General features: G+C 38.2%; 1 protein-coding gene across 1 annotated transcript in view; it reads left to right on the top strand.

Annotated features, from left to right (window-relative positions):
- LOC122640830 (endonuclease MutS2) overlaps window positions 1–22,503 on the top strand; it is a 27,615-nt gene extending 5,112 nt beyond the window's left edge. The window contains 19 exon segments of the mRNA XM_043834077.1: window positions 4,263–4,365; window positions 5,403–5,496; window positions 5,845–5,965; window positions 8,197–8,270; window positions 8,533–8,609; window positions 8,841–8,877; window positions 8,973–9,058; window positions 9,918–9,977; window positions 10,281–10,429; window positions 11,274–11,400; window positions 12,119–12,274; window positions 12,346–12,456; window positions 13,044–13,154; window positions 13,644–13,742; window positions 14,177–14,307; window positions 16,234–17,242; window positions 17,337–17,861; window positions 19,698–20,150; window positions 22,169–22,503. Coding sequence (XP_043690012.1) covers window positions 4,282–4,365; window positions 5,403–5,496; window positions 5,845–5,965; window positions 8,197–8,270; window positions 8,533–8,609; window positions 8,841–8,877; window positions 8,973–9,058; window positions 9,918–9,977; window positions 10,281–10,429; window positions 11,274–11,400; window positions 12,119–12,274; window positions 12,346–12,456; window positions 13,044–13,154; window positions 13,644–13,742; window positions 14,177–14,307; window positions 16,234–17,242; window positions 17,337–17,861; window positions 19,698–20,150; window positions 22,169–22,483 — 3,819 coding nt within the window. The 5' untranslated portion in view covers window positions 4,263–4,281 and the 3' untranslated portion in view covers window positions 22,484–22,503.
- The last annotated feature ends 2,229 nt before the right edge of the window (window positions 22,504–24,732 follow it).

A 24,732-nucleotide genomic window follows, 5' to 3' on the forward strand; every position in this document is an offset into this window, starting at 1 on the left:
AGAGATGCTATCCTAGGTATCACCCTGTTTTGGGTGTGAATTGGTAGTGTTGGATCGGTAGAAACCGGGATTGATCAAGGCCAATTCTGATCCAAATCTGGTGATTCACGATTCTTAAATCCATGGTTTCCGTTGACTGTGTTTTTGGATTTTGGGGGGGGGGGGGGGAAAGGCTTGCTACAGGTCGGGTTGGGCCGGGTTTTTTAAAATCCTAGCCCAACCCTGAGTCCCCTTAGCTAGGCCCAGGCCCGCCCTGACCCTGACTCAGGTTCTACCAACATATGAAATGTTACATATAGTGAATCTGTATTGACCTCGTCCATTAGTCAAACTCACAGTTCATGCCCTCACTTGGCTCCTGCTGCAATAAGCAAATTAAAATAACTGAATGTTTATATAGCAACACAATAAGGGATGGATTCACATCGATCTAGTTATTTTATTATGTCTTTTTTTCCGTGGTACAATGGTTAGGCCCCATTTTAAGTAGTTTATATTCCTTGATCACATGTATCATAACTTCTATTATTTGATAAATAAAGAAATTTTTTCACGAAGTACAATCCAGAAATGATGCTTCAATAAACCATAGAGCACATACTAGAATACTAATACAATAAACAAAATAGGGTCAAGATCAAGTTAAGATCAGGACCAAAATCAGGGTCGGGCTGAGTCCGAGGTCTCAACCCTGACCCAGTCCAACCTTGACTCAAGGCCAGGAATTTTTTGTCCTAATGCGCCCTCAGGATCAGAAATCTTTAGCACATGCCCTGTTCAAGCTCAGGACGAGCCAGGGTTGGTTCAGGCCAATAGGGCCAAACTTGCAGAGTAAGGAAGCAAAATAATAACTTAAGAACTGGATTTTCATAAAGCCAAGGTGAAGGGGGGATTCTTTGTCATCATTGCACTTGGATGGGTGTTAGCGGGAAAAATGAAGGGCATATTGTTTTTTTTTGGTAGAAACAATGAAGGGCATTTCAGATCATGCTCTTAATGCATTTTATACGTGTACACCACAACCCATGAGGGAATCAATATAAGATTTCGGGAAAGGTTTCCTACTCTGCCAGAATTTGAAACCACACCAATGAGAGAGCGGAAGACGACTTTGTTCAGCAAGGAGTCCACATTATCAGGGGAGAGAGTGCCAATGTGGCCCCACGGCTCATTATGCAAGAAGGCATGAAAATTAAATAATCTCCATTATGGCATGGTGAGGATTTTTTTTTTATAATAATTTATTAACAAAGTTAAGGAAAATGATTTTTGTGGGATGCGAACAAAATGACCACCCCGCCTCCCATGAAATTGAAATAACACCCCTGTTGATGCTTGCATGTGTAGTCTCATTAGCCATTACACTTGTACAGAGACAACGCTCCCCAGCAAAAAACATTTCCCCACAAATATAGTAATCAAACCACTAAGCTTCTTAATTAAGGTGAGTTTATAAGATATGTAAATATGGTACATAATCATATCTTTGGCACTATTATGTGTACATGTATAATTCAAACCCTAAAAGGAAGAGCTTTGCCCTAATGACCACTAAAAGCTTCTTAATTAGTTTAAGCTTCTGTTTATTAATTGCTTCGAAAAAGAGATGAGTCAGCTCTAGTGTCTCCACTTGCCGTAGTCCACTGAATCTTTTGTGTGATTCACTGTATGAGGATGGTGAGTTTTTTTTCTTATTCCCTTAACTAATGTTTCCTTACTTTCACAAAAGTCACCAATACAGCAGGTGAAGGTATCTAAAAGGGTTCAAGGATAAATTGAATTCCATAGGTTATTTACAATTTTACCCTTTGAGATCCTTTCACGGTTCTTTCTCATGCACAGGAAATTCGTAAGGGTCAAACTGATTAGGGGAAAGTTTTCTCTTATATTGAAGAAGTCATATTGATTGATCATATGTCAAATTTTAGAACCTAATTCAATAAAGGAAAAAAGAATGTTGCTTGGTTGCGTCTCCTACGCCCAGACACAGGGGTGGCAAAATGAGGAAAATTATCTGCTCCATTTTTTGCCTGGTCCATTTTCCTAAGTTTCTCTAATAAGGGGGGAGAGGGGGAGAGGGGGAGTGGACCCCACTTGGGCAATGTGTTTGGGCAAGGGGTAGGGTGGTTATTTCTACCCCCTATTAGAAGAACTTGGGGAAATGGACCGCGCAGGAAAATGAGCAGATAATGATCCACAAAATGACTACCCCGCCTCCCATGTTGGATGATTGGATGCATTTTTCTATTGGCCCCGTACTGACATAGGAACCATGCGACCAAGTAGCGTTCTCTCTTCCATAAGTAAAAAACAATCTTGTGTATGGGCATGCATCCGTGTGTTTTCCATGTACGATTATTATTGCTCTAACTATTGAATTCTCCCATATGTGGGTTTTCTCTAAGTTATATTTAGTCATTTGAAAATTCTCTAGATGTTTGCGACTAAATTTTGAGCCCACCTAAACTGCTACTTAAATAAATATGGGAGAATGTTTTCTGTGTGCCGGGGCGCAGGTTGTGCCCAAACACTTGGGAGTAGGCGAAATGATCACCTTGTCCCCCTGAATGGCAGGCCTATGTGTCTGGGCGCACACTGCATTGCGGCGCAGATAACATCAGCCCAATAAATATTTAGGTACCATTTAAAGATTCTTTCCCAAGCTAGAGGCTTAGAGAATTCTCTCACCTTAGGTTTGTGGTTTAGGATGGGGTGAGGGTAGATTTTACAAGTCCTTTAATCATGGGATACCATTCATAGTTGTTAAAACAAAAAGATTTTCCTCCACCCATAGAGGACGGTTCACCCACTATTCTAGACTTCACAACCCCTAATAGGGTTTTAATATTTTCCTAGAACACTCTCATGATGCCCTCTCCCACCCCATAGTGAATGAGATCCCATTCACCGTGGGTGGAGGTATGAAATGATTGTCCCAATCCCATGAAAGGCGAATCACCCCTAGTGATACTTTCATGCATGCTCCCATTGGCTCTTGCACTGGTGCATGGGCCATTCTGCCTTTCAGGGAACCCTCTCCTTTATTTTTTTTTTAAAAAAAAAAACCAAAATGAACTAGAGGCTCCTCACAGGCGTCCAAAAGGAATCCACTATGTGGGTCCCACTTAAGGTGGATTCCATTTGTATGTCTGTGAAGCGTTTTCGTGTGGTCTTGTGCGAGAACGAGATCCCAACTCAACAAACTTATGGCAACCTTGACATAAGCATAAAATTGAATTAAATCGATCGAAACCAGACTAAACCAACCGTTTGACACTCCTAAATTGCAATGGGTGGGCATTTCTAGCTTGAAATTTCCACCCAAAACATCCCATCTTTGAGAATGGATCATTTGCACGTACCAACAGGTGAATATACATGTGAGAGTTAATCACATTTTAATTTTGTTTCCATAAAACCCCCTTCTTCCCTTATAAATGATAAAAATAAGACAAGTGGTTGGCTCTCCCATAGACGTTCACCTGTTGGTACGTGCAGTGGAACCGAACTCATAATTAAGATCCATGATCAAGGATTTAAATATAAATATTTGGCTCGGATTTTGACATTGATCCAACGGAGTCCGAGTTTGCGTCATCTTCACACTCGGGCCGATAGATTCGGTATAAAACCCGGTCCCTTTGGCCTGTTTTTACGGGGATCTCGTGATTTCTCTCTTTCTCTCTCTTATGTTGGTAAACGCACGTGTTCAGCGCTGATTTTCAAAACCCCACGCTTACATGGTGTATAAGGGCACAATCGGAATTTTTGCTATCCTGCGGCGTCCATTTCGGCGGCCTCAGCCTCAGCAATGCAGTAGTCACGTAAAATTGGTTACTATGTCCATGCGGACAATAATGCCCTTCTCGTGAAAACTCCGTCTCTATGGACGGAAAGATGACGACAAGTGGCAACGAAACGTTACCAGTAGTTTGGAGCCTTACGGCGGGATACAGAATCTAAGCTGGGAATCTTCTGGTTTGAGCTGAGCTGGATTTCCAAAATCGGAGATTCCAAAATGTGGAACCCAGCATGGAATCTTCACTTTTTTCTCCAAGAAATAAAATAATATAAAAATAGAAAATGATGTCACATATTCAGCAATCTATGATTCTATTGGCTCGTTTCGGTTTGCCCAGGTAGAGGGAGAGAATAAAAACAAATAGAATTCACGGAACAGAGCGATAGAAAAAGACAAATTCAAAACACAGAATAGAGGGTAAGAAAGGTCAAGAGGAATCAGAGGTGTGTGTGTGTGTGAGAGAGAGAGAGAGAGAGGGGATGGATTTTCTGCAATGGAGAGTTCTTCCTCTGCTAACGCTTCTTGCTTCCTTTCCACTCTTATATTTCAAAACTTTCTCGAAGGTCTGTTTCACTTCTTAAGACTTGGACTCTGTTTTGAGATCTTAAGAAAATTGGTTTTTGAACCTTCGTGTTTCATTAACAGACAGATCTCCCTGTCTTTCCTTAAGATTTCACAAAGATATTTGTTTGTCTTCCTCTGTTTTCGGTTCTCAATGTGTATATGCGTGCATGTTAACATAATAAGACTACTTATTTGAATTCCTTAACCCATCGAATTTTCTGCAAATATTGTCTTGAGAAATTTCAGTTATGACATCGGATTTTAAAGATGGCAAGAAGTTTTGCCATATGGAAGAGTGATGTGGCAAGTATGACTGATAGATATCTAGGGAATGGTTTCAATCTTCTAAAAAAAAAATCAATTTTGATTTTAACCTTGTTATACCTTTTACTCATTTCAGGTTTTTCGTCTGTTCTACATTCTTAGTTCCTTAAACTACACTTACCCCTGATATTCTGTTTTTCTCTTGTTTACTTTATATTGATTCTTTACTTCTCAAGTACTAATGAGAATTTTTCTTCCCAAATTTCAGAATTTTAACATTTTAGCTACATCTTTGTTAGTGCCATTCTTCTGTTATAAATATTTGAAGAAGAAAATGTATTTGATACTGTAAATTAATAAGGGAAGTGCTAGCAATATGAGGAGTAAATTCGACTTTAACAAGTATCCCAGGCATTTGTGTTCCACATGAGCAATTAATGTTAGTGTTCAAGCATTTAGCACCAGTAACCAACCTCTTAATGTAATGAGTACCTCTCACACTGAATCCAGATGTATAAAAGTAATACCTCATGTGACAGCACCTCCATGAAGTTAGGACCTATATGTAATGGTGGTTTGGATTTATTATGACAATTATTGTCTTATAAAGTAGGTTCTAAATGTGTGTCATTTTTATCATTTATTTCATAGGTAAGCAATCAAATGAAATTCCCAAAATTGTCTACCCTCTGGATGCATGAAAATAATTTTTTGTGATTATATTATGCCATGGTTTTAATAATGTCATTTAGAGTCAACCTTTATGTTTCAGCTGTCAGCCAGTGACTGTAGCCTTCTTCCTTATGACCGGTATTGGATCTCCAGCAAGCGCATTGTTACACCAAAGGGGATAATATCTGGTGCAGGTATGTTGAACAAAGAGACACTAAATTTAAAATTTTTGTTCAAAGAAAAACAAGTTCTGCAAATTCTTGTATAAAGACCATCACTTTGTTGATGTTTAAGAAATATCTGAATAACAAGGACTTGAATATGTTATTTACACTCAAATTCAAGTAAGTTGTGCTCTATTGGCTGGTCATCGACTTTATGCTACATATAGTTTGGCAGATAAGGATCTCCCCCTTAGATGGCTGTAAGGTCCTATTTTATCATGATTATTGTTACTATGTTTATTAATGCTAATCCTTCCAATAAAAAGAAGATATTGGCTTCTAATTGATGGTAACCTACTTGAATCTGAACATGTGCAGTTGAGGTGAAGGGAGGGAACATTGTCTCTGTGGTTAAAACAGAGGATCTGAATGGAAAAGTTAGAAGCGCACAAGTGGTTGATTATGGAGATGCTATTGTCATGCCTGGCTTGGTTGATGTGTAAGATGAAGAGAAACTATCTATCACAGTTTATTTCCTTTTGTATGCCATGGGGATGCACCTAAATATGCTGCTTTGTTGTCCCTTGCTTGCAGTCATGCATATGCTTACCTACTTATCATCTTCACTTACATTTTGTGGAAAAGATTAACACTTCAAATTAATTTAAGGAGTTGCAACTGTCTCCTACATATAGAAAATGAAGTAACTGACTGGAAGAATAAACATATGTATAATCTATTAGAATATGTTATGATGAATAATATTGAGGCACCCTAGTCCCTATCTTACATCTTGATTGAATCCGGATTGTTAAACTATGGGACTTGAGCTACCTTATACAGGCAGAAGATTTTCAACGAACAACCAGTACTAAACCCCCCCCCCCCCCCTCCAACAAAAAAAAAAGGAAAGGCCAACCACCAATGAACCAATATGCAAACATATGTATAACATGAGACAACATGGACTTGTAAAAGACTGGGCCTCATCAATAGCAAACCAAAGTGTATAGTTGCTATACTGATATTGAAGAATTGGCTTCCTTTCCAATCAATGCATCGTCCTCTAATTTTAGTTGTTATGCCTTCTGATGCTAGGTTTTATTCCTGAAGTTTCCTGGAAGCAAGGAGAAGAAAAACTTGCAATAACTATTGTGATGTTAATTTTGGTTTAAGATGTACGTGGTTTGCTAAATCGATTATTACAATTATGGCCTTGAATACTGTCACCTTAATCACATATAAATCATTATGTTAGTTTTATAACATAATACTTGTTAAGTTTTAACCTTTTTCTTTTGTTCACCCCACCCCTCAAAAGAAAAGTTTAATCTCCTGACAGAATACTATTAAGTTAGGATTTATTGAATGCATGAGTCATTTGTTAAAAGATGTACTTGGGGGAAGAAGTTCTCTTTTTAGTGCTCTCCTTGTGGAACATGAACAGGGAGGAACATGCTGTTTTTTAGGTCCTGCTTAGAAATTCTTTGATTTAAAAAGAAAATACAACTTAATCAGATGGTCTTAAGAGGTTGACATATCAAAATCTTTTAGATTATCATGTCAAACTTGCTGGCAAATGTCAGGATCCAATGTACCATATGTTGGGTATGCAACACAGGCTGAGAGGACAACTTCATTAGTAAAATAGGTTGTTGGTTGCTACAATGAGGATGCCTTAATTGATTACAATCTCATCACATCTGTATAAAAGGAAAGAAGTCATCTTTATTCTGCTTCCCCTGAAATGAATCAGTCATGTACAACATAGATCACTGAATGAGTGGTCTCGTGACAAGTGACATGGTGTGGTTGAAGTGCTCTAGAATGAAGAGGGGGAAAATAAAAAAGGACGTAGATTACAGTAGTGAGGAACACTTGGCAGACAATGGCTCTAGATGGATCACAATAGTGGAACATGGTTTCTGTACCATGACCCAGGTCATTGGGACAAGGGAGTTTGAATTCATTAAAGATTCAAAGGTTTACTATTCGAATCCTGTTTTTCAACCCCACACATATTTAATGCCAAGCAAATATCTCTAATCTTCATCTGTACAACATGCATCCATAAGCAAATCTGAAAATATTTTTACTCATCCTGAAAAAAACTTTCACCTCCACTATCTCAAGAGCAAAACTCTAACTAAAGTTTGGTTTCTGTGTTAGACAAATATGGGGACAAATATCTATTCAGTGTGCTCTATAAGACCTGCCATTGTGGATCAGGATGCTGGGAAACCTAAGAGCAAAACATACAGCTGAGATGCAGCTGTTGAATTGAAATGGTTGGTAGCAGCAATAGGTGACAAGATGCTGGAGAGTTGATCGAGATGATTTGTGTCGTGAATAATAAAGAACAATAACTTAAATAGTGAAAAGTGATGGGGTGTAATGTTAGAAGGAAAAGCGGTAGGGCCAAAAATGAATCGGTGCGTGGAGAAGGATTGATGTAGTTCCAAGTTTCGGGATAAATATTTGTTGAGTTGGAGTGTAAACAAAAACATTTGAAACTCTTTTTCCACCGAGTGCAGGTTACTTCCCACTAATTTCATGTGTATTTAGTCTGGCATGTAAATTTTAAAATGTATGAATTTAAATGCATAAAACAATTAAAATGTTAGAATGCACTTTCATAAGCAATTAAATCAATTGGATGCATGTTTGCAGTCTTGCCTAACAAGTTCTTTATATTTGTCTCTCTGTATTATAAATATTGAACGATGGCAGACATGCACACCTTGATGAACCCGGAAGGGCAGAATGGGAAGGATTTTCATCTGGGACTAAAGCAGCTGCTGCTGGTAACTGTACTTGCACCCTTCTTTCTTTATCTAAAGTTTACGTCATGTTTCTCTTTCTGAAATCCTATGGATAACTGTGTAACATGTGGTATGCATTAACAACATTGCCTCATAATGCAGCCAACTGTTTACTTTTCTTTCATTTGTTCCAGATTGTTTGCATTCTGAATTTCTCCTATTAGATTGCATTACCTGAAAAGACTTTTCTACTGCCAATGTTCACAATCTGATGAAGTGTATACTGCAAGTGATGCTCTTGCAGGTGGTATAACAACACTTATTGACATGCCCCTTAATAGTTATCCCTCAACAGTATCTGAGGAAACACTTAGACTCAAGGTTTGAATGCTTGACAAAGTTTGCATTTCTTCATTTTCTTTCCAACCATGCTAGGAGTCTCTCTAGTTACAGCCTCCTGCTGGAACCCTTCTCTGGTTGTCTCTCCAAATTAATTATCCTATTAGGCTTAAATTATTTATTTCATGCTTGAGTTTTTTTTTTGACTTTGTTTACTTCTGATCATATGCTTCATAGTATTTTATCCGACTTTCATTCACTCATGTGTAATAGGTTGAGGCAGCAGAAGACAAACTCTATGTCGATGTCGGTATGCTCTTGGCACTATACCTTAGTGTATCGCTAGTAGCAATACTTAAGTTATATATTTACATATATTTTTATTTATTAATATTTTTTAAGCAGGTTTCTGGGGAGGCCTAGTTCCTGAGAATGCATTCAATGCAAGTGCTTTGGAAGGTCTCCTGAATGCAGGTGCTCTTGGTTTGAAGGTAACTAACACAGTGGGGGGAGGTTTTCATTATTTAGTAAGAAAAATTAGAACTATCATCATCCATGATTCTTCATTGAAGACCTGAAAAGAACATTTACTTTAGGCGTCAGGTTTAAGTTCTTTCCCTATATTTGTAATTGGTAGACTATCCTTGAAGATAATATTTGTTATCTTGGTTTTGCTGTGACTTATATTGAATTGATTGAAATGGTCAAAGAAGTATATGCTTCTTTAGAACTAAGTTTCACTTAACCTACTGGAATCTGCTCCAGATTCATTACAAATTTATTCAGCTTTTGTTGATAATTTTTTATGGTAGTTTATAAATGTCAATTGAATGTTTTCCTTGATTATAATGTAATGACAGTCATTTTCTGTGGGCTCCAATTTGTATCTCCTTCACTACTAATTGGTCTTATTAAAAATATTGCCTGGATCAAAGATCTTTTTTAATTTCTATTTTAGATCTACGTAAGTTTCTAATTTCTGACGACAAAGAAATAGAAATTTGTTTGGGTAAGTATGCAGGGACTATATTGTATCAAAACCTACTTTTACAATTTGCTTCCCTGCTTTTGAATCCTAGCTTTCAGTTTTATTTTCTCATTCTGTTCTATTTTGTAAATGATGTTGAATCACTATACCAACCATATCAAGACTGATTTTCAATTGGTTCTTTGCAATTTTTTAAAGTCCACAAAAAGAAAATATTCTTGCCTAAAAACCATGTTATGACTTCATATCATGGATAAACTTTTGTTTCATATTTAAACTTGACTTTGAAATGTGATGCTGTGACCTAGGAAATAGAGTTTAATACATCATCTGACTTTTATTTCTCTTTTCTCTCTCTATAGTCCTTCATGTGTCCTTCGGGGATCAATGACTTTCCCATGACAAATTCAAGCCATATAAAGGTTTGCTTCACAATGCTTTTCATTCATTATACTTAGATATCCAGATAAAAAAAATTCTTCTCTTACTAAAGTTATAATGATATACCTTGTCCATATTATATTATTTTGGATGTTCCAGAGTTTATTTCATTTCCATATTCATTTGTGTATGCACAAATGCATGTGTAGATCGGTCTTTTTTTCTGTATTTGCATCCTTGCATGCATGATCTTCTCTCAGATAATATGATGTATCTAGTATCTTTTCTTGCAAAGCTGATATATGTTCCTTTTCCTTATGGTTTCAACTTATTTATTTTTGTAGGAGGGACTGCATGTACTGGCAAAGTACAAAAGACCACTACTTGTGCATGCAGAGATTCAAGTAGATACTGAAAGCCATCCAGAGCTGAACGATGGTATTGGTGACGCTCGATCTTATTCAACATATCTCAGGACTAGACCTCCTTCATGGTAAGATAATGGTCAAGAGTTAAATCTCCCATTTTAAAAAGAAAAGTGGTCAAGCTTCCAAGATATATTACCTTGTAGCATAGGTGAAAGAGAGTTGAGTGGGATGGTTCAGTCCTGTACACGAAAGCCAATTGCTGCACAAGTGGAAGAGTTATAGGGTGAAAGTTGAAGGTCTCAAAATGACAAGGGAAGACCAAAATGTACTGGCTTCAAGTATTGAGAAAAAAGTGCTAATGATTTGATGGAACATATTACCCTTTATAGAGTGGAGTGGCAGAGCCGGGTTCAAGTTACCAGTCCAAAGTATTCTGGGGCTTAGTTGAGTTGAGTTAGCATCAATTTTGCTAAATTTTTGTTGCTACCAGTCAAAACCCTATTTATTTTTCAGTGCCTCAAATAATATTGGTCACCACAATAGTGTGGTCTTTTTCAGTTGTTCTTCGGTCGATAAAATACATGAGTACTAGTCTATTTCCAAGAAGAGCAAATGCCTCTGTTGATCTGTTATCTTCTACAGATAATGTTGATTTATCCTCCCAGAACAAGCCTATCTTATTCTTCCCTGCATATATACCTTATGCATCAAACTAACTGCCTTGACTTCAATTATTACCAAGATAACCACCAAAAGAGTCTAATTTTTCAAAATTTTATTTTGTAAGACTAGTTTTGCATTAGGTATCTATTGGTATAAGGCAAAATTATCTTGTGGTAATTTAGAGTGCAGACCAAGAACTGGTTTTGTTGAAGAGTTTAAGATGAACCTTGTAGACATGCTTGGCTTTTCTCTGTTCTATGCTTCATAGAATTACCCCTCCACCTCTATTAATTTATCTTTTACCAGGGAGGAGGCAGCTATCAGAGAACTATTAACAGTAACAAAAGACACAAGGACTGGTTGGCCTGCAGAAGGAGCTCATCTTCACATTGTTCATCTATCTGATGCAAGATCTTCCTTGGATCTCATTAAGGTACTTCTTTTTTTTAGCTTTTCAATTATTCCTGCATATCGCTAGACCAGGTTATCAGACTATTAGTATTATCATAGCCCACAATGGTCAATCCTAGGTCAAGGGACTCAAGTAACTGCCATAGCATTGGCGAAGCGCTTGCTATTGTAGTCTTGTGAAGTAAAAATAATGTATTATGAATATTTCTGTTGTTTTTAGTTCTGACTTGGGCTATTTTAATGGTCTATCTTGCCACCATTGCCTTTGTATGAAATATAAATCCGCTTAAGCCTCTGTGTTTTGGATTTTATAACTGCAACAATTCTAAGACAAGAAAACTATCCTCATGAAATCATTGTAGTTGCATTTACGCTTTCCTGCTACTCTTGGTTTGATGTTATTCTTTCAATTGGAAAACTTAAAATGGCCCAAGGATTACTTTGCTGTGATTTTAATTTTAGTATTATAGCATTATTGGAGTATGCATATAATATTGTTATTTATTTTGCGTCATGATTTCGAGAAACTCACAAGCAATATTTCCTATCCATACACTAGTTTAAGCATGTCTAATTTGCCAATACCTTACTCAGATGATTAGCAAGGAGCGCTTTTCATGAGAGCAAATTGAAACAGTGAAGTCTGAATAACTGCTGAATTGCATCCTAATAAATGTATTGCCAGATATACTTTTTCTTGGAGAATTTAGACTGCTATCTCATTTATATGTTTCTTACAGGAAGCAAAGAGTAGTGGCGACAGTTTAACTGTTGAAACTTGCCCCCATTATTTGGCGTTTTCAGCAGAAGAGATTCAGGATGGGGATACCCGTTTTAAATGTGCTCCACCTATCCGTGATGCAAACAACAAAGAAAAACTGTGGGAGGCTTTGCTGGTATATTGCAATTTCATGTGCTCAATTGTTTCGTATGTATTTAAAAGTGCTTGACAGCAACTTCATTTTAGGGAGGAGACATTGACATGCTGAGTTCTGATCATTCACCAACAGTGCCAGAGCTTAAGCTTCTTCATGAAGGTGACTTCTTAAGGGCATGGGGTGGCATATCATCTTTGCAGGTTGGTATTCTTTCCTGTCATGATTGGAAGTGGGTTACTAAAACTGTTGGATTCATGTATACCAAATGGTCTAGAAAAATGGTTCTCATGCTACACAGGTGAAATATATTTGTCTTGTGATACAAATCATGAGGGTTTAGCATGACTTCTTTTATATGCAATTTCAATTGTTCACTAAAGGAGGATACCAGTTAAAATGAGATACCATTCAGAGCATCAACTAACTTTGGCATGTAACAAAGGAAAATAAATGTTGAAATTCTTGGTTCAACAATGTTGGATGATCAGTCATTTTAGTGACCTATCCATATGATGTTTACTAGATTAATTCAATGGGGTGTGAAGAAAAGGATTCATCCTTCTACGTCAACACACACAGACACGCACAAGCACATGCGCACGCACCCAGAGTGTTGGTTCTTTTTGAATTTCTTATGGAACTGGATCTTTACACAAATTGGCAAGCTACACACGCACACACACGCCCACCCCATGTCCACGTGCGCGTGAACACACAGTGTTGGTTCTTGAATTTCTTATGGAAATGGAAATTTACACTAACTGGCTGGTTATACGTGTGTATGCAGTTTGTTCTTCCTGTGACATGGTCTTATGGGAAAAAGTATGGTATGTCTTTGGATCAATTAGCTTCATTGTGGAGTGAGAGGCCTGCTAAACTTGCAGGGCTAGAATTCAAGGTAATATCAACATCTTTTACTTTTGTTTTATTTTTTAAACGCAAATGCTTTTGCAGGCTTCAAAAAATCCATGAGCTAGTACCGAGCATTTTTTCCTATACCAACAATGAAATTGTCTCTCTCTCCCTCTGTGTTTAATCTCTGTAGTATGCCAGTTTTTATTTCTTTCTTTCTTTAATATCATTCTGTAAGTTCATGTATTCAAATGGCAATGTACATAGTGAATGAAATTCATATTTCTTGTGAATACTTCATGCACTGCTCATCTATTGGTGCTGATCTATCCTGTAGGTTTATGCTTTATTTATGCATTTGTGTTTATGGATCAATGTCATGTGCATGTCTTTCACTAATGTGTGGCATTATATGAATTGTCATTTCCTTAATTAATTGATTACATGGATTTTCTTTTCCTCTACTCCATTGGTTCTAGTTTCATATTTCTAGATAACTCTTTTTTGTAACAATGAACGAATGAAACAAATGCAGGGAGCTATTGCAACTGGAAACCATGCGGACATTGTGGTATGGGAACCTGATGCCGAATTCGAACTTGATGAGAACCATGCTACACACCTTAAGCATCCTGTATGTATTCCTATTACCAGTGATTATTATTTTTTTGAGTTCTGAGGTTTGAATTGTTTTCACTTTGTTATTAGGGAAGATTTTCTTTCCATACTTTTTTCTTCCCAAACAGATTAAAAATAAAAAGAATAATAGATGGTTAGTTCCATTGGATTGGATTTTTCATTTTTTTTTTCAAACAATGGAAAAAGGAAAACCTTCATGTGACTTTCATTCATCATGATCTGTGAGTCTGTTAAAACTTCAAACATCTCCCCTGTGGTTCTCATTGAGTTCTTGCCCTGAACTTTGCTTCTACTAAACATTTTCTGCATGGCTGTGATATCTTTTGCTCATCCAACAATTCTTAAGAAAAGAACAATGTCCTCTAAAGATTGGTCAAGTGAAACCAGAATCATAACATTTTTTGTTTTATTTTTCTGTGCTGTATATAGAGTATCTCAGCCTACATGGGAAGAAGACTATCTGGAAGGGTTTTGGCAACATTTGTGAGAGGGAACCTTGTCTACAGTGAAGGGAAGCATGCTACCACTGCCTGTGGCGTTCCAATCCTTGCAAAATAAATGTATAGATTGATGGGTAAGTTCCACAGTAAATTCTGAAAGCTCCAAGCTCGTTCTAGATATATTGGTCTCTGAAAACTCAAAGCAGGTGCTGAGCGTTGGAGGGAATTGGACAACTTAAGTTTTGTCCTCCATATTCAAACATAAATTCTCCTCTTGGGGTTGTTAGGCTTCTTAAAAGTTGCTGGTCTGTACATAGTTTCTTGGTTTCAAATAAATTGTAAATGTTACTTTGCCTAATAATATTAGAAAAAAAAAAGAGGAAAAAGTTTCTCTTCACCCAAAGTGAAGAGAATCAAATGGAAATGATGGAACATCCTCCCTCCCTCTATTATACGAATTGATCTCCTCTCCCAACTATTCCCATCTAACAGCCCAATGGGCAGGGAACCTCTAAAGAGTAAAGATAATGGTTCAAGGAAGCGAAATCTGCAATGGGAATCCGATTATAACCCACCCAGAATCAGTTAAGAAGGAGCCTGGAAAACACAATTCGAATTGCCCAGAATTGGGATTGGTTGATCCACTCCTGATTCCTAAAACCATGCTAAAAACTGCAGTAACAAAATGCAGAAGCTCCATTCCCTCTGGTATATGTGTGAACAAATACTCCATCTATATCTTTACTCTGATTTGTTCTACTGGACAATAATAGTTCTCATTCATCAATGTACTTATTGATTACTTGATAAATGGTCTCCAGTCCAAGTATTCGGAGATAATCTTAAAACACATTACTTGGACACATGCTGAAAATTAGAGTTTTGGTCCTTTAGCAGGTACCATTCACAGAATTCTACACCTTAAAAAAAAAAGAAAAGAAAAAAGGATAAAAATCCAAGATGAAGTAGGGACCGAGTTTCCCTCCACCCACGGTGAATGGGATTGCAGGAGAGGATGGGAATGGGTATTAAGAGGGTATTTTGGATCATACCAAAACCTTAGGAGGGGTTTGTGATCCCTAAGATGGTGGGTGAACCGTCCTCTCTGTGTGGACGAAAACTTTGTCCATAAAATAATATGATTCATGAAGTTTAGAAAACTTACACCCACTCCCCGGCATTTTTCAGTAGGACTGGTTTATTGCCGCCAAACGGATCTATTCAAAAGCGGGACCTATCGGTCATTTTGCAATACCCTGAGACTATATTGGTCCTTTGCCAGGCATGAGGAAGTGAGGAGCCTCGTCTTCCCTGTAAGCTTCAACCGGATAAGAATATAAGAAGAGAGGAACATGGAAGAGACTGTTTAGAAAGCAGATTCTCTAATGGAACTCTGCAACTCTTTCATTTCCATTAATAAAAGGCCTTCGAATTTCTTCCACACAGTCGTTCGAGGTTCCATCAGGAGCTCCGCCTCGACCTCCAATGCTTACGAAACTACAAGGGTTAAGCTTGCAGAGGAACTTCAGAGGGAAACGGAGAGAACTCTAGAATGGCAATCCGTCTGCCAACAAGTATCAAATTTCACTTCTACGAGTATGGGTCTCTCCCTTGCTCGAAACGGGAATATTCCTATTGGTCGAAGCCCGGAAGAAAGCCAGAAGTTGTTGAATCAGACCACGGCTGCGCTGCTCCTTCCTCGGCCATTGAATTTTTCTGGAATCGATGACATATCGGGTATTGTGAGTTCCTCTGTCTTGAGACAACTGAGGACAATTAACGAGTTGTGTGCGGTCAAGAGGACTCTTCGATCTGCAAGGGAGCTCTATCTGCAGTTGAAAGAGTTTACATTAGATGATGGTTCTCCAGATAGGTATTAATTCAAGTGCTTTCTGTCATAGCTATATCCATTGTTGAAAAGCAAAATTGGTTTTTGAAGGGAACTGCATTTTTTTTTCCAACGCAGTAACTAGTTCCTAACACCCCCACCCAAATAACTGTAAGCTTATTAAATTGGTCGTATGGAGATCTGTGGTTCACTTTTAGTGGTAAGGAACACTTACATAGGATTTCGCCACATTTTGAAATGAACAGGTACTCACCTCTGCTGGAAATACTTGAGAATTGCGATTTCGTGACAGATGTAGAGCAGAAAATAGGATTCTGCATTGATTGTAATCTTTCAGTAATCCTTGATCGGGCTAGTGAAGATCTGGAAATCATTAGGTTAGAAAGGAAGAGAAACATGGAGAACCTAGAATCTCTACTGAAGGAAGTATCCATTAAGATTTTCCAGGCTGGAGGAATTGACAGCCCATTGATTACCAAGCGTCGGTCAAGGATGTGTGTTGGTATCAGGGCTTCCCATAAATCTCTGCTTCAAGATGGTGTAGTTCTGGACATCAGCAGCTCTGGAGCAACATACTTTATGGAGCCAAGAGATGCAGTGGAGTTGAACAATATGGAAGTAAGGCTTTCAAGGTCTGAGAATGATGAGAAGCTAGTAATTCTTAGCTTGCTTACATCTGAAATAGCGGAATCGGAAAGAAAGATTAGATATTTGTTGGAGAAAATTCTAGAAGTGGATCTTGCTTTTGCTAGAGCTGCTTATGCTCAGTGGATGAATGGGGTCTGCCCAATTTTAGGTCCCGAGGGCAGTAATGGCTCCCAACCTAATAAAGTTGAGAATTCTTTATCTGTAGATATTGAAGGTATTCAACATCCCTTGCTCCTCGAGTCTTCTCTAAGAAGTATGTCCACTGATCCAGTATTAGAATCTGGGAGTTCAATTGGGTTGGATAAGGGGAACAGAACAATGGATCCTGGAATATTGTCAGAAGGTGGATCTGACTTTCCCGTGCCCATAGATATCAAGGTTGGGCATACAATTAAGGTGGTTGTCATCTCAGGACCTAATACTGGAGGCAAAACTGCTTCGATGAAGACTTTGGGGTTGGCTTCCCTTATGTCAAAGGCTGGTATGTATTTGCCTGCTAAAAGCTGCCCAAGGCTTCCTTGGTTTGATCTTGTTCTGGCAGATATCGGGGATCACCAGGTAGTACTTTATCTTGTTTATGGAGACAAAGTCTCTAGTGTGTTCTGGTGAAGCTGTTTGGTTTTATTCTGAAATTCTTGTTTTTGGATTGAAGTCGTTGGAGCAAAATCTCTCCACCTTCAGCGGGCACATCTCACGTATCTGTAAAATACTTGAAGTGACCTCCAAACGATCACTTGTTCTCATTGATGAAATTGGGAATGGGACTGATCCTTCAGAAGGCCTGGCTCTATCTGCCAGCATCTTGCAGTATCTCAAAGATCGGGTCAACTTAGCTGTGGTGACTACTCATTTTGCGGATTTAAGTTCTTTAAAAGAGAAGGATCCTCTATTTGAGAATGCTGCAATGGAATTTTGCCTGGAGACTCTGAAACCTACCTATCGCATTCTCTGGGGAAGCACAGGTGATTCCAATGCTTTGAGTATTGCAAAATCAATTGGCTTTGATCAAAAAGTGCTTGATCGTGCACAAAAGTGGCTGGAAAGACTTAAACCCAACAACCAAACGGAGCGAAAAGCTTCGCTTTATGAGTCACTAATGAGGGACAAGAGCATGTTGGAAGCTCGGGCCAGGAGAGCTGTGTCTCTTCGTTCAGAAATTATGGAGCTTTATCATGAGGTATTATTTTGAAAGTATTCTTTGGGAATGAAAATCTTTTCTGTCAATTCGTATTTTCTTTACCACTTTGACTTGTAGTTGCTTTTTATAGCATACCATATTTCAAAGTTGAGAGCAACATCCCAATATAGATTTTCATCATATCTGTAATTTCCTCCCTTTAGAAGATTCGACAAGTGTGTTTTCCTTTCTAAGCTTTCTAAATCAATGAAGCAAATTTGGAAATTATTCCATGTTTTCTGAATCAAGTTGGACATTTCAAACATTTAACATCTTGTTCTTATCACTGCATTTTCCATTTCTTCACTAGCTTAGTTGCACATCAAACTGAGACTAGTTTCCTTAATCATGACTCGAAAGTCTATTCTAAATGAAAATTTTGACTTTAGGAAGTGAGAGATATAACCATTTTGACAGAACAAACATGGAAGCATGTAACCGAGAATTCCAGCAGCAAACTTTATTCAAAAAGAAAGTTTAGAACTAAAATAAGCACAAAGTAAACCTGTTAATTTTGTTACAACCGGTTATCCTAAAAGCTCAAGCTGCTAAGTAAGGGCAATAACAATGTATATTAACAACTTCCCGCACGTGCAGATCTGTACACACACGGCCTGCACATGACACACTCATGCGGAAACACCATCACGTGGCACTGAGGGGAGAATGTGTCAGGGAACCCTGTTGCACATCCGAGGGATCAAACACCCTCCATGTTCTGATACAATGTTACCGCTGCTTATCCTAAAAACTCGATCTGTTAAGTGCAATAACAATGCGTATCAACAAGTTTTACAGTGCACAGGCCTGTATTCGTATTCCTCATTAGACTTGCTAAGTTGGGGCTAGTCGAGAGTTGAGCGAGCTACTGATGACTGGAGTGTACTCTCACTTAAAAATAAACCAACCGAACTTTTAAGCCCTATTAAAACCAAAGACTTCACACAGAAACTTAGAAAAACGACCCTTGTGACTTAAAATAGGAGAAATCAAGGAGTAAAAAAGACTTAAAGATCAGTCTAAAACTGTTAACTCCATAAATTCACACTCTTCTGGATGATGCAGTCGGCTGGATATACTTGTGGTGCCATGTGGGGTTTTCAAATTTTGGGCCATGCTTCAACTGCACAAATGCTCACAGGCATGCACTGTAAAAATGTTCCACATGGCTGTAAAATAAGGTCCCTTCCCCAAATCATTATATGCAGTCGGTATGTCCAGTAAGTTTCTGACATTTTAAGGGTAGTTTTTGCAGAATCCTACTCTGACGGATTGTGACTACTACACACCGAACTCCTCCATCCTACCCGCCCTCTCCCCCTGCTTTAAAAACAAAAAAGAAACTATAAGTTTAAAATTGTTAAGCATTTAGATTACAGAACACAACCTGTTCCTACAAAACTCTTACTCTACATTATATACACTGAAGCTAGAAAGAGAGCTCGAAAAGGAAAAAAGTAATATCGTGAAGAACCAAGGATTCCTAATTTATATTATAGAAACCTACTTAGTTCGTTTGAGAAGGTTAGAAGAGCCTCATTAGGTCAGAATCTACATAAGCGATTGAACCGAACTTGCCTCAGGGTATCATACTGAAACAAGATCTCAGTAACCTGTGAAAGCCTGCCACTCCCCCCCAAACCTAGTTGTGTGTGACTCTTTGAACCTTCCCCGTTGTCATTCCTAGAAGAAACTCAAGAAAGGAACTTGAGCTTTCCCTCCTTTATTGTCAAGTTTTCTTGTTTCCTTCTTACTATTGTTGGTTAAAAGCAAAGTTCTACACTTACCTCCCACAATGCACTTACTAATTATGACATTTTTTTTAATTTTCTGAAGATCCAAGGTGAGGCTGAAGATCTTGATCAACGTGTGGCAGCTCTAAAAGCGAAGGAAACCCTGCAAGTCAGACATGATGTGAAGGCTGCAAAATCTCAGATAGATGCCGTGGTCCAGAACTTTGAGAACCAACTCAGAAGTGCAAGTCCTGATCAGTTTAATATATTAATAAGGAAATCAGAAGCTTCTATTGCATCCATTGTTGAAGCTCATTGTAGAAGTAATGATTTCGCAATCCAAGAAACGAATAGTAGTTCTGATAAACCACAAATTGGAGAACAAGTTCATGTAATGGGATTAGGAGATAAGTTGGCCACAGTAGTTGAAGCACCTGGGGATGATGGGACCATCCTAGTCCAATATGGGAAAATGAGGGTCCGTGTGAAGCAGAGTAATATTAAAGCTCCTCCAAGTAGAGAAACTACTAGCTCAGCCACACGCCGAAAAAGGCAGGTTTGTATCCAGTGGAAGAACAAATGTTTTTTTTATGCAATTATTCCACATCTGTTCTTCATTATTTTTATGAGGCACACTGAATATGCCCTTTATGTGTTAAGATATTCAGGGTTAGACCCGTTTAAAAAGCTTATCTGATTGGATGATCTAACTAGAGGTAGCAATCTGTCAGGTTTGATTGAGTTTGTATGCAGTTGGATATTGGTTTTTTGGAGAGTCACAAACCCAATCTTGCCCAAAAGACCATATTTCCGTTACCCTAACCCTGATCCTGTCCAACTAAGTAGATTGGTTTAGCTGACCCTACCGTGAACAAGAGCAGGTGGGTTTGTATGTGAGATCGACAATTGCCACCTTTACTCCACAGTTTCCAAAATCCTGTTTCACAGTAAAGGCTCATTTCCAACCAGTTTGGTCAACTATTGACCTGGAAAATATCCTTGGTGACCCACACCATGTGTATTACATTGACAAAAAGATTGAGAAAAACCTTGTGGACTATTGCGTCAGGAAATCTCCGGTAGGTCCTTCGGGTGCCGCAACCTGTAAAAGGGCGTCAGCAACAAGGGAGAACCGGTGTGGTTCTGGCCTAGGACTCTCCGATGCCTAAGTTAGATTTCTCTCAACAATAGATGAATTACTGGAATTCAAGATGAATAATGGGTTGGAATACCTGAGTATTTATAGTTGTGTATGGCGGTGTGGAGAGTCCCAGTTGATGATAAGCATTCTTCGTGGAAGAATCTATCTCGTAGTAGAGTCGTACTTGGAATAGCTCCTTGTGAGATGTAGAGTCCTAGTAGGGAAGAGGTTCCCTAAACGTCCTCCTCTCGTGTTGAGTTTGATTAGGTTTGTACCTCTTTGGGAATATTTCACCCTTTGGTATACCTCCCGATCTTTTAGTGATAGGATAATGTAGATCCTGCCAATGACGTCATGGTTCGACTCTGTGGCTTGCATGGTAGACTTGGCCTTTGGGGTGGCCTCTTGGGCTACCGAACTGGTTCTGTCGCGGCCGGGCTTGAGCTGGTCTCCTCTTCGGGTCAGGACACGTGGCCTCTCGGGATTGGCCTGTATATTTTTGGTTTATCATGGACCCTTCTGGACAGTGTACCTGTTTCAGTACATCATGATCTTGTTTCTTACTTCGCCATCAATGAAATTTATTGCATGGTTAAAATTCCACATGATTATAACTCCAGAGTCTTCATACAAACATGAGCAGAAACATGATTAAGAAAATCAGTTCAAATTTCATTTTTCAATATCTTGTGTACTATAATTTTTCTGCGCCACCTTTCATTTTCCATCAATGCATAAACATATTACCGACAAAAGTGCATGCAATGTAATGCATATGTTGTGTGAGATGGTCCGACATATGGTGGATTCTTCGTGCCAGAAATTTCTTTTAAAGTGATATTCATTTTTCTTCATTGTTTGGAAATTGATGTGCACCAGAGATGCATGGAGGATGTGTTATTAAATTGCTGATTTCTTCACTCTATACTTTATAATTGTTCCCCACATATGCCTTTTCGACTTTTCCATCTGTACATGTGCATAACAGCATGATTGTACACTCTCCCCCCCACCCTCCCCATATTTGACTAGGTCAGTAGCTGCATCTTTTCCTCTCCTGTTTAGAAGTTTGATCTTTCTCGGATTTGCTAATGGTTGCTGACATTGCATGTCCGGCAACTTCAGGCTCCTTCAAAAGTAATTTTATGGTCTTATACATGCATGCAAAATTGCAAACAGACATGCATAGTCAGACAATTGTCTGCATTGATGGATCTCTTGTTAAATTCCTTCTCCATGGCTAGGGTGCTTCACAACTATATTCCATGTCATTGGCAGATATTTCTATTGTTGTTTATCAACTTTAATATGACTGGAAACTTCTCCAGATATTAAGTTCTGTGGAATCTATGTATTGGGTTTGCACAATTCAATTCATCATCTTCTGACTGTTTGATAATGCTCAACTCTGGGTGTTATGATGCATGTTTTAGGGTCAGCCTCGTAAAATTCACAAGGAGAGTACAGCAGAGGCAAACAAAGATGAGGAGTTTTCTTATGGACCAGTGGTACAGACATCAAAGAACACTGTGGATCTACGTGGAATGCGGGTTGATGAAGCTTCTCACCATCTCCACATGGCTATTGCTGCAAGTAGGTCTCGTTCAGTTATCTTTGTCATTCATGGTATGGGTACGGGTGTTGTTAAGGAGCAAACACTTAAGATACTAAGCAACCATCCACGCATTGCTAAGTTTGGACAAGAAAGTCCAATGAACTATGGTTGTACTGTTGCCTACATCAAGTAGGGATTACTTCTTTTTACAATGTGCACTTTGTACAATAAATGCTGAAGGTTAGGACTGATTCCAACCAACTCCTGCTAGCACTATTCTTACACTTCCAGAATTGGTCCCACCAGAAGGATGAAGCTTTAGCTTTATAGTGTTGTGCGAGATACCACCCTTTGTCTGATGATAAGGTTTCTAGCTGTCTATTGTGGAGACTCAGGATGGAATCCCCCGTCTAATGTGGGAATTGGTCATTTAGGCCGCATTTGGTAACGGTTTGAACAAAGAACGCCCGTTCTTGACTAGAAACGTTCTTTTGCGTTCTTGGTCTAGAACGGCGTTCTGAGACCGAAAATGACCGTTTGGTAGCGGTCTTAAGAACGTGTTCAGAACGAAAATGGTGTTTGGTATAACTTGTTCTTTCAAATTTGATATTAATTACAATAATACCATTTCCTTCTAAATTATACCAAAAAATACTTGTAAAATCATTTTCTCTTACCAACCTTAGCATAAAATTAAAATATCTCATTAACATAACCAAAATAATTATAAAAATATGTCAAATTTCAAAAATACCATTAATATTGGGTTCTTGTGTGGATTAGTGCCATAATTGACTATACTATGAACAGTTGAATAAAAAGGGTCTTGGTGGATTCGAACCACCATCTCCTTGGAACATGAGCATGTTCCAAGTGCTCTACCAATTTGAGTTAAAGACCCATTAAGAAGAGATCCAAAACACAAATACAACAAAAAAAGTCACAGTAGCATGAATCTTCACACGAGGAATGAAATAAGCAAAGGTCTAAAACAGAAATACAGCAAGAGAGTCGCAATGAAATGAATCTTTGCATGAGAAAGTTAACAAGCAAGATTTCCAAATAGGAATTCAGCAGGTGAGTTATGATCTCATCAAAATGGGAAATAAATAGAGTCAACATGAATGCATCTAACTTAGAAAAAAAAAAGGAAAATGAAAATTCAGGAGGGAAGTTATGAATACATCCATTCACAAGAAGGAAAAGAGATCTCATCTTCCATATCTTCCCCAAAGCTATGCAGGTTTAAAGGCAGCAATTGTTCAAAGGGAAAGACCCTTGATTGATCTGTTATCATATAGATCTAACAAGGTCTATGCAGGTATGGAAGAATGAATAATCCATTCTGATCATGAGCACTAAACCACTCTTTTTGGTGTTCATTTGCAAAAATTCAGGAGAGGCATATACATTCATTATGCAGCAACCATGTACATCATTTTCCAAACAGATTAATAGCATATAGAATATATAAATTTATCAAAAGAAGTCCCTAATTTAGACTGTAAATCAGTTTTTGCCCATTTTGGCATAATAAAATCTACTCAATGAGTTACACAACAGGGGAAAAGGGTTGCTGTCCAATCTAAGAAGTAAACTAGCTAGAGTTATCATCAATCAAGGATATTTCTTACAACTTGGGAGTCCAATCATTTCAGATTCCTAACTATCAAAGATTTATATCTAAAGAAAGGAATAGACAAAATTCAGTTCATTTTCCCAAGAATTAAGCAAGAAATGAGTTTCATAAAATGCAACACTTCTCACTTATGTGGGTTCTCTCCCTCTATAGTGTCTATCTATCCCCAAAGACATCTCTCCCATTTATTTAAACCAGACCACCCATTTTCAGTCCCAAATATTCAACAAATATAGGAAAAAAACTCTTTCACTCTCTCACTCTTTCACTCAAAATGCAAACCCACCCCAAGGCTGAAAAAGGCTAAACAGATCAATCCATTTAGAGAAGGTAAGCATCACCTCATAAAAGCAATTAGAAAGAATGCAACCACCACTCCATCAACACAAACACATGAACCCTCCCTTTTAAACTCATTTAAACATTATTAGGAAACTTAGGAAAAACAGACTAAGATTTAATTAGAAGAAGTAATCAACCAAAATCTGAAAATTAGGGCAAAATAGAGAAAACATTTGATACCCACAGGGGAATAACAGAAGTAGCAGCAGCAGTGGGCAAAAGGAGCCAAGACTGAGTTTGAGCAGCCCTCTTAGAGGGTGGAATAAAACCCTAAAATCCTATAGAGAACATGTCACACCCCTATCCCGACAAGGGATAAAATAAAATATCAGGGTATGATTGGGGTGACACGCGTCATCCCACCTCACCGCCAGGATCTCAATGCAGTGACCAACTCACAGTCATAAACCAATATTACAATACAATAATATCAGAGTGCGAAAGACAAAGGAATATTACAT

This window comes from Telopea speciosissima, chromosome 9 (genome assembly GCF_018873765.1).
Source record: "Telopea speciosissima isolate NSW1024214 ecotype Mountain lineage chromosome 9, Tspe_v1, whole genome shotgun sequence".
In the NCBI taxonomy this organism is placed as follows: Eukaryota; Viridiplantae; Streptophyta; class Magnoliopsida; order Proteales; family Proteaceae; genus Telopea; species Telopea speciosissima.